At 37.3% G+C, this 15,039-nt stretch overlaps 1 protein-coding gene across 1 annotated transcript in view; it reads left to right on the forward strand.

Moving 5' to 3' along the window:
• Window positions 1–11,804, forward strand: part of cacna1fb (calcium channel, voltage-dependent, L type, alpha 1F subunit) — a 31,688-nt gene extending 19,884 nt beyond the window's left edge. The window contains exons 23-48 of the mRNA XM_056773522.1: window positions 188–294; window positions 861–948; window positions 1,231–1,338; window positions 1,480–1,532; window positions 1,659–1,805; window positions 1,891–2,092; window positions 2,674–2,832; window positions 3,110–3,220; window positions 3,387–3,470; window positions 3,918–4,046; window positions 4,149–4,214; window positions 4,309–4,400; window positions 4,478–4,637; window positions 4,760–4,887; window positions 4,967–5,063; window positions 5,192–5,294; window positions 5,615–5,716; window positions 6,428–6,555; window positions 7,214–7,327; window positions 8,283–8,542; window positions 8,728–8,751; window positions 8,959–9,081; window positions 9,231–9,388; window positions 9,498–9,610; window positions 10,272–10,598; window positions 11,065–11,804. Coding sequence (XP_056629500.1) covers window positions 188–294; window positions 861–948; window positions 1,231–1,338; window positions 1,480–1,532; window positions 1,659–1,805; window positions 1,891–2,092; window positions 2,674–2,832; window positions 3,110–3,220; window positions 3,387–3,470; window positions 3,918–4,046; window positions 4,149–4,214; window positions 4,309–4,400; window positions 4,478–4,637; window positions 4,760–4,887; window positions 4,967–5,063; window positions 5,192–5,294; window positions 5,615–5,716; window positions 6,428–6,555; window positions 7,214–7,327; window positions 8,283–8,542; window positions 8,728–8,751; window positions 8,959–9,081; window positions 9,231–9,388; window positions 9,498–9,610; window positions 10,272–10,598; window positions 11,065–11,331 — 3,450 coding nt within the window. The 3' untranslated portion in view covers window positions 11,332–11,804. The remainder of the gene's footprint in view (window positions 1–187; window positions 295–860; window positions 949–1,230; window positions 1,339–1,479; window positions 1,533–1,658; window positions 1,806–1,890; window positions 2,093–2,673; window positions 2,833–3,109; window positions 3,221–3,386; window positions 3,471–3,917; window positions 4,047–4,148; window positions 4,215–4,308; window positions 4,401–4,477; window positions 4,638–4,759; window positions 4,888–4,966; window positions 5,064–5,191; window positions 5,295–5,614; window positions 5,717–6,427; window positions 6,556–7,213; window positions 7,328–8,282; window positions 8,543–8,727; window positions 8,752–8,958; window positions 9,082–9,230; window positions 9,389–9,497; window positions 9,611–10,271; window positions 10,599–11,064) is intronic.
• The last annotated feature ends 3,235 nt before the right edge of the window (window positions 11,805–15,039 follow it).

Here is a 15,039-nt window from a genome sequence, read left to right on the forward strand (position 1 = left end):
AAATTGTAAGTTACCAAGGAGGGTTTTAAGAGATAAATCAAATATTATTTCAATAATTATACAGTTTAAGCAAACTAAATACTTTTGGTTAAAAGCGCAGAATAAAACATATTAATGCTAGTAAACATGATGATTGCTTTCTGATGATGCAACAGACTCGCATGCATCTCTCTCTTTTTAATTGCAGATGACAGTGCATGGTGCTTTCCTGCATCAGGGTTCCTTCTGTAGAAACTGGTTTAATCTGTTGGATCTTTTGGTGGTCAGTGTGTCTTTGGTCTCCTTCTTCTTACAGTAAGTTTGATGTTCTCGCACATCAAAGACATGTTACAGTATATGTTGATGTGGCAGTGTGTATACCACCCCCTGGTGGATCAAGGGGGTCGTGTTTTGTCATTTATATTCTTGTAATGATTTTAATTGGAAATAGCAGAAAATATGGCCGAAATTATGACCGAAATTACATGTTCATCAAGATGAACAGGAAAATTTGGAACCTCAATAACACATATATTTGAGTAAGTGTAATGCTAATATAATTTAACACTGTGTCTGGCTCTGAAAAGCCTTTAATAGTCTATTATAAATATCTGTAGAAGGACATGATTTTTCATTCATGTTAACCTATTGTAATATGAAGAGAATTACATTTTGAATGTAATTTTGTATACATGATTGAATAACTGCATGAGTGTAGTAGAATAGACAATGTCTTCATCTTGCTCTTGTAATGTGATTGGAGAAATATAATATATTATACTGTTTATGAAAATACTCTCAATATTAGGGATGTTCAAAGAAAGATTACATGTTCAAAACCTGGAGCAGAGATGGTCTTAACCTCTCCTTCTTTCTCCCAGTTCGAGTGCGATCTCTGTAGTAAAGATTTTCAGAGTGCTCAGGGTACTCAGACCTCTTCGTGCGATCAACAGAGCCAAAGGACTCAAGGTACAGCTAAAAAAAATAGTCATTATTTACCATCATTATATGCCTTATTTAGTTCTGTGGAGCACAAAGTTATTTTTTTTTAGGAAAAGTCATACATAAATGATGACAGGATGTCTTTTTTTATTTGGAGAAACAAGGCTCCATTAGGTACCTGTCAGCCTTTTTCAGTTTCCCACTTGTACTTTTTATGAGCATAGAAACTCCATCAAACCATGAAATACTTTGAATGTTCTGTGTGATACTGTTGCATTCACAAATTGATGACTGTGTGTTTGTCTGTAGCATGTTGTGCAGTGTGTGTTTGTGGCTATAAAGACAATCGGGAACATCATGATAGTCACCACCCTCCTGCAGTTCATGTTCGCCTGTATCGGCGTTCAACTCTTCAAGGTATCCACAAACACAAATAAACACAAACACTAACAGGAAAAACAGTATGTTTTTTGTGCTATATTTTAAAATGATTAATTGTATAAATTGATGGATATTGTCTAGTTAACTTTAAGTATAAAAACAACCTGTTCAATACAGGGGAAATTTTATCGATGTACCGATGAAGCCAAAAGCACTCCGGAACAGTGCAAGTAAGTCATTTTTCAGCATCTGTCACATTCAATGCCATTCTTACATGGAAATCATGAGTGTGCCTGTGGGCAATGTGAATACACATACAGTACGTGTGATTTGGTTTGTGTGTGCGAACGACACAGGGGCACATTTGTGATATACAAGGACGGAGATGTGAGTCATCCAATGGTGAGGGAGAGAATCTGGATTAACAGTGACTTCAACTTCGATAATGTTCTCATGGGAATGATGGCCCTGTTCACCGTCTCCACTTTCGAGGGCTGGCCAGCGTGAGTCCCTCTAACTTCCTCCAGAGGTCAAGAAAGGTCACCTTGATCGTGTTCAAACAACAACATCCTGTTTGTCATCCTTCAGGCTGCTCTACAAAGCCATTGACGCCAACGCGGAGAACCACGGACCCATCTACAACTATCGTGTGGGGATATCGATATTCTTCATCGTCTATATCATCATCATCGCCTTCTTCATGATGAACATCTTCGTGGGTTTCGTCATCATCACTTTTCGTGAGCAGGGAGAGGCTGAGTTCAAGAACTGTGAGCTGGACAAAAATCAGGTAGGATGAATGTCTCGCATTAAGAAATGAACAAATGGTGCTGTGTTCAGGGTTCCCATGGGTCAGAATTTCTGGAATATCCTGGAATGTTAAAAGGTCTTTTTCCGACATTGAAAGTATTGGAAATTTATTTTTTTTGCTGTTGAAGTCATGGAATATCAAGGATTTTGTTTGTCACTTTAAATTTTAGTTTCCATTTATCAAACGTAATTTCTCTACACTGCATTTTTTTTACATATTTTTGTGTATTGTTATGGTTATCTTTAGCTCCATTTTATTCCCTTCCCGCTTGTCACCTGGCAATCACTTCAGTCAAATGCAGTCACCTGTAGCTCGTAACTAAGGCAAAATGCCAGGAAAATATACATTTCAAGAGCTTTGGTTAAAAAATGACCACTTCAAAGACTTGGTTTCGTTCATGATAGGTCATGAAAATTCAGCTTTTTTGTGAAAGTCAGGGAATTTGACAATTGGCTTGGAATGGGAACACTGCGTGTTGTTGTTACTAATGCATTCGATATCTAGACTCTCGTGTGTATTTTTTCCTTCCTCACAGTTTGTTGTCTATTTGTCTCACACAGAGACAGTGTGTGGAGTATGCTCTGAAGGCCCAACCGCTGAAGCTCTACATCCCCAAAAACCCTGTGCAGTACAAGTTCTGGTCTATAATCAACTCCACAGGGTTTGAGTACATCATGTTTGTGCTGATTCTTCTCAACACGGTGACTCTTGCAGTGCAGGTAAACAACTGAGGCTACTGTTATATATTAGCAATCAAAAACTATGTTATATATAGACTTTATTTGTTCAATGTAATAGCTCAATGAACTAACAATGAATAATACTTCTACAGCATTTATTAATCTTAGTGTATATTAATTTCAATAATACATATTTAAAATCAAACATTGCATGTATTAACATTAATGAATGCAGTGAGCTTACATGAACAATCGTCCAAATACTGCATGTAGACACACATATTTTCTGGGTTTTTTGTTATTCTTGCTTTCACAGCATTATGAACAGTCAAAGTTCTTCAGCTACGTGATGGACATCCTCAATATGGTTTTCACAGGCCTTTTCACTGTGGAAATGATCATAAAACTAATGGCTCTCAGACTCAGGGTCAGTCTCCTTATTGCATAAATACATTTGATGTTTGTATGTGCGCTACTTTAGTAATATAGTGTTGAAAAAGTTTCATGTATGCAAACATTTCTCCCACAAAGCATTTATTTAAAAGTCTGCCAAAGTATTCTGGAACTTTATATGAACTCTTTTCTTTCTGTAGCATTACTTTGTTGACGCTTGGAATTCCTTTGATGCTCTGATTGTAGTAGGAAGTGTAGTGGACATCGTGGTTACAGAGTTCAGCGTGAGTCCTTCTTTCTCCAAAACTTTAGCAGCAACAAGTTAGCCCAACTGACAGTTCACCCAAAAGTGAAAAATGTGTGATCATATACTCACCCTCTTGTCATTTCAAACTTCTATGACTTACTTTGGTATCTACAGAAACCTCAAAACAAAATATATTGAAGAATGTTGTTAACCGGCACCCATTCACTTGCATTGGTTTTGCGTCTGTAAAATTGTTGTGAATGGTGCGTGTGCTGTTTTGGTTAACAACTTTCTTCAAAATATCTTCTTTTGTGTTATACAGAAAAAAGAAAGTCATACAAGTTTGAGATGACAAGGGGTAAATTATGACAGAATTTTCATTTTTGGGTGAACTTTCCCTTTAACTTGAGTTCTATTAGAATTTGCTTTAAAACAATATATAGGGAAAATATGAATCATATTAGATTCTAATCTTTCTCTTTAGAGCTCAGAGGACAGCTCACGCGTGTCAATTACGTTCTTCCGTCTATTTCGTGTAATGCGACTGGTCAAACTGCTAAGCAAAGGAGAGGGTATTCGTACGCTTCTCTGGACTTTTGTGAAATCTCTTCAGGTCAGAGGACAATGAAAAACAAAAAAAAATTCAAATCTTGAATAAATCGTTTTAATCTATTCACCATCAGTGTAATTTGTATTGTGTCTTTTTGTCCCTCAGGCCCTGCCGTATGTTGCTCTTCTTATTGCTATGATCTTCTTCATCTATGCTGTGATTGGAATGCAGGTGAGTGTGGCACGTCTGCCACTGTTTCTTGCTTTTGTGTATAAGTTAATATTCCATATTGAAATAATCAGTCCAATATATCTTGCTTTGTCAGACATTCGGAAAGATCGCCATGCAGGACCACACGCAGATTAATAGAAACAACAACTTTCAGACCTTTCCACAGGCTGTGCTTCTTCTCTTCAGGTAAGAAACACAACAGAGGCCAAAAAAGAGTGTGTCAGTCATCCTGTGAATGTGATGTTATGTGTGCTTGTGTGCAGGTGTGCCACAGGTGAGGCGTGGCAGGAGATCATGTTAGCCAGCCTTCCAGGAAAGCGCTGTGATCCAGAATCAGACTATGAACCTGGTGAAGAGTTCGCCTGTGGCAGCAACTTTGCCATCATCTACTTTATCAGTTTCTTCATGCTCTGCGCCTTCCTGGTAACTCCGTCTGATTTTTGTGGGTTATATAAATCCGATTTTGTCCTTGATTATAGGATAACCCAATGTTGCCACATATAAATCTGAATGCAAGTGATTGTCTTTATTTTCTTCTTTTTTAGATCATTAATTTGTTTGTTGCCGTCATCATGGACAATTTTGACTATCTGACCCGTGATTGGTCAATTCTTGGACCCCATCACCTGGATGAATTCAAAAGAATCTGGGCAGAGTACGATTCTGAAGCTAAGTAAGATTCCCCTTCTCTCTATTGCTCTTTCATTTTATATGAATAAGATAATTCATTTTGACTTCATTTGCTTCTGCAGAGGTCGGATTAAGCACTTGGATGTGGTGGCTTTACTCCGGAGGATCCAACCTCCTCTGGGATTTGGGAAGCTTTGTCCTCACCGTGTGGCCTGCAAGGTACACACATGCACGCACGCACACACACACACACACACACACACACACACACACACACACACACACATCTTAGGTGTGTTCTCTTCCATATTTCACTTATTGTATTTTTTTCTTTCTCTGTCTGGCAGAGGCTGGTTGCCATGAACATGCCCCTTAATAGCGACGGTACAGTGACCTTCAACGCCACCCTGTTTGCCCTGGTCAGAACTGCCCTGAAAATTAAAACTGACGGTCAGTACAAGCTAACACACACATTCTCATTCTCATGCAGTTTGAAGCTGTGCTTTGCATATAAATTCTAGAACTGGAATAATTTGTGTCACTGTGAGCATTCATTGAATTTCTATTTTAGTGCATGTTACACTGAATTTAATCACTTACATTCAATGTGTGACTGTATGCAATTTTTTGCCCTGCCTTGCCTTAAAGTGTAGTTAAGTGCTGGAGAATGAGATATTTAGTGATTGATACTTGTATCAAGACTGTGTGTATGTCATATGGGTAGAATCACAGCTGTGTGAGTTAATGTGACTTTTACTTATTGTTTATAGGGAACCCCGATCACGAGAATGAGGAATTGAGAATAATTATTAAGAAGATCTGGAAGCGGATGAAACCTAACATCTTAGATGAGGTTATTCCACCCCCTACTGGTGAGTTAGAGCATAACACTTCAGAACTACAGCTGTGGAACAAATCAAGAGACCATTCAGAATTTTTTCTTTAATGAGCATTTCTATATGTATAATGGCCATTTCAGTCCACTGTTGGTTGAACATTAACAAAATCATACCTCAGGAGTGACATGAAGTTATACATCAGCAATCTGAAAAACGGACAGCATGACAAGACACATGAAAACTGTGAAAAAAAATCATTTTTGAATTTTTCTAAATACATGTACAAATATGACTTAAAAGTGAATATGAACTCTTCTTTGCAGTATTTGAGGTCTATAATAAAGAACATCTCTGTTCTTTTGAACTCTTCTCCAGTATTCATTTTCTGCATATATATGCAAAAAGAAAGAATATTTTTTATTTGAAATTCGGTAGACATTATTGTTAGTAGTTCACAGAATTAAACAAAAATTATCATTTACCTAAACACATACCTATAAATGGTGCATTTGAAAATCAGAAAATCTCTCAATTTTTTCCGCGGCTGTGTTAAGTTCCTAAAGTTTTTCTACAAACTCAACATGGCATCTACAATCCTCTTGACAAAATGCTTCATGCAGTCCTAATGATTGCATAAGTTTAAAGATTTTGACCAAGGTGGTAAATAAAGACACAAAAACTAACAATACATCACAAGAAACTAACTTTTCTGATTGCTGTTGTCTCCATACTGTTTGTTTTCAGAGGAAGAAGTGACTGTTGGGAAATTCTACGCTACATTCCTGATCCAGGATTACTTCAGGAAATTCCGAAAGAGGAAAGAGAAAGTGGGTCTGGGAGAATCTGAGTCTGATAACCCCTCAGCTCTACAGGTAGATGTCTTCCCCAGTTTCTATTATATCTTTTATCTCATTACCATAGAAATACGATTTTTATATGGTGAAGTATGGTGGATCAGTATAGGAAAGAACAAAATGTGTTCCCCTTCACCCTATGAATAAGGAAGATCACTCTCTGAATTAGTTTGAATAAATAATTCATAGAATTCCCATGAAGCTCCCATTGTAATGTGGCAAAACCATTGCTCTCTTGCAAAAATTAAATAACAAAGGTTGGTTCACATAAAGAGAGTTCCACTGATGCAGATTAGATTTACGCACGTCTTATTTGAGCTTTTGCCCTGACCATCTTCATGGCTGGAATGGTGTTCTTTCATTGGCCGATTGAGGTTCACCCAGCATTCAGATAATCATTCCAACAGGCCAAATCATTTTTTATGTGACCTATGTAGCTTTTCCACAATCCACCAATGTAAGAACTCACTCACTGGACACTTTTAAAGGTTCATCCTTCAACTTTTGTCACAAGGTTTGTAATTTACGACCCAGATGGGACTCGAACCCACAATCCCCAGCTACGGAGGCAGATGCCTTATCCATTAGGCCACTGATGGTGTATTTTTTAATTCAACTGTACTGTGAGCTGCATATATACAGTAGCCCCTCTTTTTTCTGCGTGCATCTGTGTCAGGCCGGGCTGAGAACTCTACAAGACCTGGGGCCAGAAATGAGACTGGCCATGAACGACGACCTGGATGAGGAAGGCCTGGAGGAGGAGCAGGATACAGAGGACGCCTGTTACAAGGTGCCTCAGATCATTTAATTACTCTTCACATTTTTTTAATCAATTAAGCTGAATTTGTGTAACACATTGAATTCGTCGTGCAGAGTTGCTTTATAGAAAATAATCCACTGTAAACCAATAGTCAAAAGGATTAGATCATTATTCGGAGTGATGAAGCACCTGGTCTGTTGAGACAGATGGTCAGTTGAGTGCCTGTTTAATTCTGACAGCAGCAGATATCGGGTAATTATGGATGCCCGTTTCTGCCAGGTTTGGGAATTTTTTAACGATTTTATAAGTCATTTTTAAATCATAATTTTCGATTTAGTAACTCATAAAAATGAAATATTTAAGTCATTATAGTGAGAAAGTTTCTTATTATTACGAGTAACTTTCTAATTATGATGAGATACTAAATCATTATGAGTTACTAACTCCAAATTTCGACTTAGTTTCTCATTCTTATGAGATACTAAGCCATTATGATGAGCAAGCTTCTCATTATTATCACTTACTAAGCTGAAATTTCGACCTAGTTTGTCATTATTTTAAGAAACTAAGTCATGAATTATATAATCAAAAACTCCCAACCCTGGTGGAAACGGGCTTACATGGGTAATGAATGAGATTTGGGCTGAAGGGTTTGGTGTGGGTATTGTGGCTGGTTTGGTTAAAGGTAATTATTATATAAATAATTGTGTTCCTTGGGTTGCTCAAGCTGTCAGATTTCATTGTTTATATTTATGCTTGTTACTTATTTACACTTTTGTCAAAAATGTATGATTATTATAATTAATAATTGATTATTATTGCTATCTTTAGGTACAGTACTTGTTTTGCCAATAGGAAGCAAATATTACAATTCATTCAACAACCAGACGATCCATGATCGGACTTCATTGTATAATGCATATAAATATTCTGTGTATTCTAATACATTCTCACACATTTGTCTGTGATATTGCTTGACTTTTAGACAGAAAATGGTTATGCAGGCCACGCCGAGCACTCAAACAAAAGCCGCCGCTCCTCTCTGGCCACGACTGCGACCGGCACTTCGGTTGCTCTCACAGGAGACGGCATCCTGAACGGGGGACCGGGACGTAGGAGCTCTCTAGCAAAAACACAAAATGGGAATGGTGCTCTGGAGTGTGACAACTTCAGGAGAAGAGACAGTACACGTTCCTCCTTCCATAACCAACACAAGAATGGTCTGATTGACCAGCTGCCTAGGAGGTACACTGAGATATTTTAATGATGCTATATGTTTGTAATGTCAAATATCGTTTTGTTTCCACAAGAAAAAAATCTTACAAAAGTTGGAATAGGCATTATCGTATTATTAAAGTGCTTGTAAGTTGTTTTTCCGTTTATAATATACGTACATATTTTCTGATACTTTTTTCTTGTTTGCATTGAAGGTCGTCATATTCTAAAAACTCAAGGTAAGCAATCATCACATCCTGGAGTTTCAGTATTTCTTGTCTGCGGGTCAGTTTTTATGTTTCTTTCTTTCTGTCCTCCAGGTGATCTGTCTATTGTCTGCCATTCTGTCTGTGGTCTCACTGCTACTTTCTGTTAGTGTCTGTGTTCTGTTCCTGTGTGCTGTCCTCCTTCTCCTTCTGACTGCTGCTTTCCTCTCTTGTTCTCAGGAGAGACTCCAGGGACAGATTCTCGTCTCCTCTCTCTCGGAGAGAGGAAGGCGGTGTGTACCCTGGAGAACAGCGCTTCTATGGAAAAGATGAAGACAGCGAGAGCATCATCTCAAGAGAAAGGTACTTTAAAAATGATGCCTCTGCCACATGAACCAATTATTAACGTATGTAAAAATAAAATGTAATGATGCGATGTAAAATACTTCAGCAGTGTACATTCGTATTTATATATTTTCAATACAACAATCTATATCTTTTGTCCTCTTCAGGCACGGTTATCTAGATGACAACCCAATAATCCTGGGTCATCGAGACAGGTTTGATGGACACTCTTTGAGACCTCATGCATACGGTAATCATTGTGGAAACAGTTACGTAGACGCCAGGAGGACAGCTCGAAGACGCCTGCTGCCAGCAACACCTACCGGTTACATAATCTATCAATTGAGATCTATTTTGATCACAATTTTTTTTATGTACTTCAATAAATGTAATGTATTTCACGGTTTTCCTCGTGCGTCTCATTTTAATCTCAGGGAGAAAAGCTTCATTTAAAATTCAGTGTTTGAGAAGGCAAGGTAGCAATGATGACCTGCCCATCCCAGGAACGTACCATCAGAACTCTCCTCCCTGCAGAGCACGTGCAGAGGTACTTGTCTACATGCAAAGCAAAGCACAATATATAAAAAAATCACAATTTACAGTACATCTCATACACACCCTGGCGTTGAACCAACATGTACAAAATGTTAAACATAAAATGAAATTGTTTATATACTTTTTAGTGCAGTCAAACGATTAATCATGATTAATTGCATCCAGAATAAAAGTTAAGTGTTTACATAATATATATCTGTATTTATAAACACTTACCGATATACGTATACGTACTGTATGAAGGAAATATTTACTTGGTTTATTTTTATTTACCACAATGTAAGTTATATATAAAAGTTTAATAATTGTAATATTTTTCTTAAACATATGCACGTATGTGTATGTATGTTTATAAATACAAAATAGTATGCACAGTACACAGACATTTATTATATCAACAGTTACTTTTATTCTGAATCACGATTAATCATTTGACAGCCCTTATAATTGTCCAATAATGCATTAGTATTCTGATTATTCTGTATAGATCTGGAAAGTGACCTGGATAACAAAATAAAAGTCACTAGGGAAATTATTATGAAAGATTCTGAAAGTTGACGCATTATGTAACTGAAGTGACTTTATTTTTTTGTTGTCAATGAAGCTGTTACTGGCCCTTTCTCTTTTGATCTCTCATGTTCTTTCCCACGCAGGGATTCAATGTTTACGATTCTCGTCGAAGCAGCGCTCGATCATCCACAGATTCAACAGCATCCTGGGCAAACACTGGTCCGCGCCGTGGTCGACTCCTTTATGCTCCCCTCATCCTGGTAGAAGAAGAGAGTTCAGCTGGTGCTGCTAATGTGGGCCACTGGGACGAAAAGAGCCCGCCCGGGACTGTCCGGCAGGGATGGTATTCGGAATCCTCTGCTGGTATAGGGGCACAGCCGTACAGAGCCTACACCACTCTAAGAGTCCCCACCCAACTTAGTCCTCATTACAGCGAGAAGAGAGGCAGCGCTGACAGTCTGGTTGAAGCGGTATAAGTGCAGAAACACTACAGACGCATTGTAGCTTAACAACATCAACATTATTGTAACTTAATAGCATACTGAAGCTAAAATAACGCTAAAGCATTGTCAAGGGAACGTTACAGAAGTTTGACAGCAGCATAATAGCATCATAGAAGATACCACAGGATCTTTTTATTAAATGATTGATGCTTCCTACAGACACAAGTCCAAGAGGAATAAAGTCCAAGATGATCACCACTAAAAGTGCTAGATGCCATTTTTATTTACATTGGGTGACTAACCGCCAATATTTAACAACTTTGGTTCCAAACAAAAACCAACCAGCTTTAAGATAAAAATATTAAGTCATTTTGTTATCTCGGTTCCTTCTGCGCTCAGTTTTTTACCTTTAAAGTTTCTTTTCAGTATTATTGTTATATCGGTGTGAAGTGATGTCACTGTCATTTATCACAGCTCTTTTTCTCCTCGATAGGTCTTGATCTCCGAAGGTTTGGGCTTATACGCCAAGGATCCAAAGTTTGTGGCCTTTGCCAAGCGCGAGATCGCAGATGCCTGTCAGATGACCATAGATGAGATGGAAAGCGCTGCCAGTGATCTCCTGACCCTTGGAGGCTCTGGGGAGAGCCAAGGATTCCTGAATCACACAGACATGGGACCCGTTTACAGCGATGAGGAGCCCATCAGGAACCAGGAGGAGGAAGACCTGGCTGATGAAATGACTTGCGTTACTTCTTTCTGAATGACAGAATAGAGAACCAATCAGGATGTTAGCGGGAGGAGCAAAAGAAAGGCAAATTGTTCAAGCAGCATGAGTTTTATCTATCTGAGAGAGATGGTGGACACTTGCATGTGTTTTATTTGCTCAGATACACGGTTCATACTGACCAACAAGCATTTGCTCTGTCAGCATAAAGGTTCACATGCTCCATAGAATCTTTTTTTATAAGGATATCATGCAAATGAGATTTTTCCCCTCATTCTCGTCTATCTCTTCCTGTTTAATTTTAAACTTAATATACAAAGAGATGGTCCTATCCGTATTCAGTTTGATAATTATTTGCATCAGCATATATTATCATTATGTTTTATGGGGCTCCGGCATTGTTTTGCATTCTGTGTATACTGTATGTTTATTTTACTACAGTAGTGCAGAATTTAGTGTATTGATTCATCCTCATTGGTATGTAGGCTGAATTTTTCTGAGTGAAATAAAAGGGCACAGTTGTGGATACTTAAATATTCAATTTAAAATAAAACTTTTTTAAACACCTTAATAAATAATGTCTTTTTGAAAAAAAAAATTATTTTGTATTTTATTATTTTTTAAATCTGTTTTTATAAACTCCATTTGCCTATTTTACTCTATGTCTATTATGCCTATTATGTACTATATAACTAGTCACTATATTCCTGTTATAGTTTTGCCAATTTCCTTTATTAATAACTGAATCTACTCAAATTTATAAATAAATTAATCTGGTCTAAAAACCCATAGAAGAGAGACCTACTAAAAAGAGGACAGTGCCGTATTCAGTGCTCTATTTCTATTGCCATCTCTTTAATGCTGTAAAAACAACTGAACATTCAATGAAATTACAAGCAATGCAAATATCCTTACAGACTGTATGCCATACCATCAAATGTAATACTCCCATCCATGTCCATTAGTGTATATATATATAGCATATTAATGTTATTATAACGAATATAATGACTTTACATGAAATAATGTGGTAATTAAATAGAGTTTTTCAAATTTTGAATAATGTTTGTAAACTGAAATATAAATATGTAAATATTTCCACTTCTTGCAATCTGTCTTTCTTTTTAGTGTCTTTAGTTATTATTCACATTTCATTATTTGTTTGTTTCTTTTAGCAGGGGCATTTTGGCCATTTCTCCCCAGTGTAGTGTGGACACGTGTCCTAATGTTTAAGGCATCAGCCTAAGGAGATTGAGGGTTCGAGTCCCAGCTGGGTCTAGCTTGCTTGACGAAAAATTAAACTTGTTAATAAATACTTAACATGGCTGGTGCACATGAGCTTGTCAGAAAATTGTATAGACTTGGTTAATTTAAAAAAGAGAAGTGTCTGCATGCCCATTGAGCTCTATTCTTAATTGGTACATGTGTTAAAATTGAATAATTATGTTTGTTATTTTGCGAACTACTGATAACATATCAAAATGGAACTATTGCTGATAAAAGGTACTTTAGATTATAAAAAGGTAAGAAAGAGATGATTTTTAAGAACCTGTGACTGAATGGATCTTTGTGGAACCAAAATAGCATCGCTGTAAAGAACCTTCAAAGCACCTTTATTTTGTGTAGTGTAGTTTCATTTGAGGAAATGTTTCCATTAAGCAACTTATTAATGGTATCGAACAATTTTCTAGGATTGCTTTGATTACTGACAATTATCTGAGAGAAATATTGAGACATTGAGATATTAAGTGCGGCTCATCATACCAGGGAGCAGGGCGAACCAAGGTCACAGAACTGTCAAGGGTGCAAATGAGTTATAAGCAATGCATTTAGCAAAGAAATGTTGGCCTCCAAACAAAGGGTCAGTCGGAGAAAATAATGTAATGCTGACTCAATAAAAGCCAAAAACTTTGTCATGGCCTTCCATTTATGATAATTCAGATTAAGTGGCAGATTCAATAGTTTGTACAAATTCCAAATGAAAAAAGATGGCCAAGTGGTCATACAACCCTAAGTCTGAAGAGGCAAACTGCACAATTTGAGATGATCAAATCTAATGTAAGTTGATCAAAGCAGCTTTTGTGTGGAGCCCAGTGAACAAGCTGCTTCAGATCAAAACAACATTCCAATAAAGACAAACAGTCCTTTGTCATGAAAAAGTCTTTATTCTTGTCAATATGAATGATGAAATCTCCCAAATAATTATACTTACGGCAGCAAATACAAAGAAATGAAGTGTTCGTTTGCAAATACATATCTCTTCATTCATTAAATTTGTTAGATTATTTGCGTCTTCGAGCATTTCAGAAATGTGTTTTTCTTCACTAAAAATAGTAACGTTCTATGAGTCATCGGTCCATCTCTGAAAAGTTGCATCCCCAATGCAAACAGTTTATTTCCATCTCTCCAGAAATTAAGCCGGCAATGAAAATGCTTTATTATATTATAAAAATTATTTATTCGTTATTGCTTAGTTATACTGTTAAATATTCTTGAGGTGAGTTATGATTTCACAAATAAAAACCGGTCCACTACAAGATAAAAAGATCTAAGTCGGCTCTAGTTGACCGTGAGGTTTATAACATTTATAATTTACGGCCTCTGCAGTAGGAGGACCCCGGCGACTAAAACAACTCATAAATTGAAAACACTAATATTCGAGAGCATTCCTCAAGACTTAGCATCACTGTCCCACGTGATGTAAACTATGACAAGCTCACTACACCTCCATCGCGATCAGCTTCCGTCGATTCACCCCCTCTGTTCTACACGTACCATATAGCAGGCCATTTTGTCAAAAATGTCTTTAGACGTAACGTGTCTATATAACGGGTGTACGTGTTATTGCGCCAAAAGACGTCATTTTGTGGACAGAAGTATTTGTTTTAGCCGATGGCAGGTCCCAAAACGGGAAAATTTGCACACACATATAATTGTGATGTCATCCTTTACGAAACCAAGTGTCATTTATTTGTGACATTGCACGTTATCCTATGTCATTCGTTTTTCCATAAAGGTAAGCACTATCTAAATACACGTCATAGACAAGGAAGAGGGCATTTCAAAATACAAGAGGAAGGGAAATCGTGGCTTTAAAACTGCAGACACATTCTTAAAAACGTTCACTTGCACATAATAAAAATACTGCAATGCACTCTAGTATTTACTATAGTAGCCTATATACCCAGAAAGCACAGGTACATATGTAAGATGTCTGCTAAAGATCTGGAGATCTGGAAAACATCTGCTCTGTAAAAGCAACTAACATCTTAGAAAGAGCTGTTGTACATCCATTCTAAGTCATAAACATCTTACAGACATCTTCTAGAGGTCTCTATGACTCCTGACAGCAGTCTTCTGGGAGATGTAGGTCAGATGAGGAAACAGCATCTGCCAGATGTCTTGCAGATGAAAATGCAGGCATCAAATACTGTAGATGTCTGCAAGATGTACGTGTGCTATCAGGGTAGTAATGTATATAGTGATATTAAAAGCAGTAGTTGGCTGTATTATTGAAAGAATATTTCTTCATGAATATTGCAGCTTTCCTGTAGCTCAGTGGTAAGAGCATTGTGTTAACAACACAAGGATGTGGGTTCGATCCAAGGGGATTGCACATACCTAAGTATAAATGTGTAGGTTACTGCAATGTAAGTCGCTTTGGATTAAAGCATCTGCCAAATGCGTAAATGTATTGCGGTATTCTTTATGTTGTGTTAAATATTGTGAACTGATAGATGCATT

The sequence above is a fragment of the Triplophysa dalaica genome, chromosome 18, assembly GCF_015846415.1.
Source record: "Triplophysa dalaica isolate WHDGS20190420 chromosome 18, ASM1584641v1, whole genome shotgun sequence".
Classification (NCBI taxonomy): domain Eukaryota; kingdom Metazoa; phylum Chordata; class Actinopteri; order Cypriniformes; family Nemacheilidae; genus Triplophysa; species Triplophysa dalaica.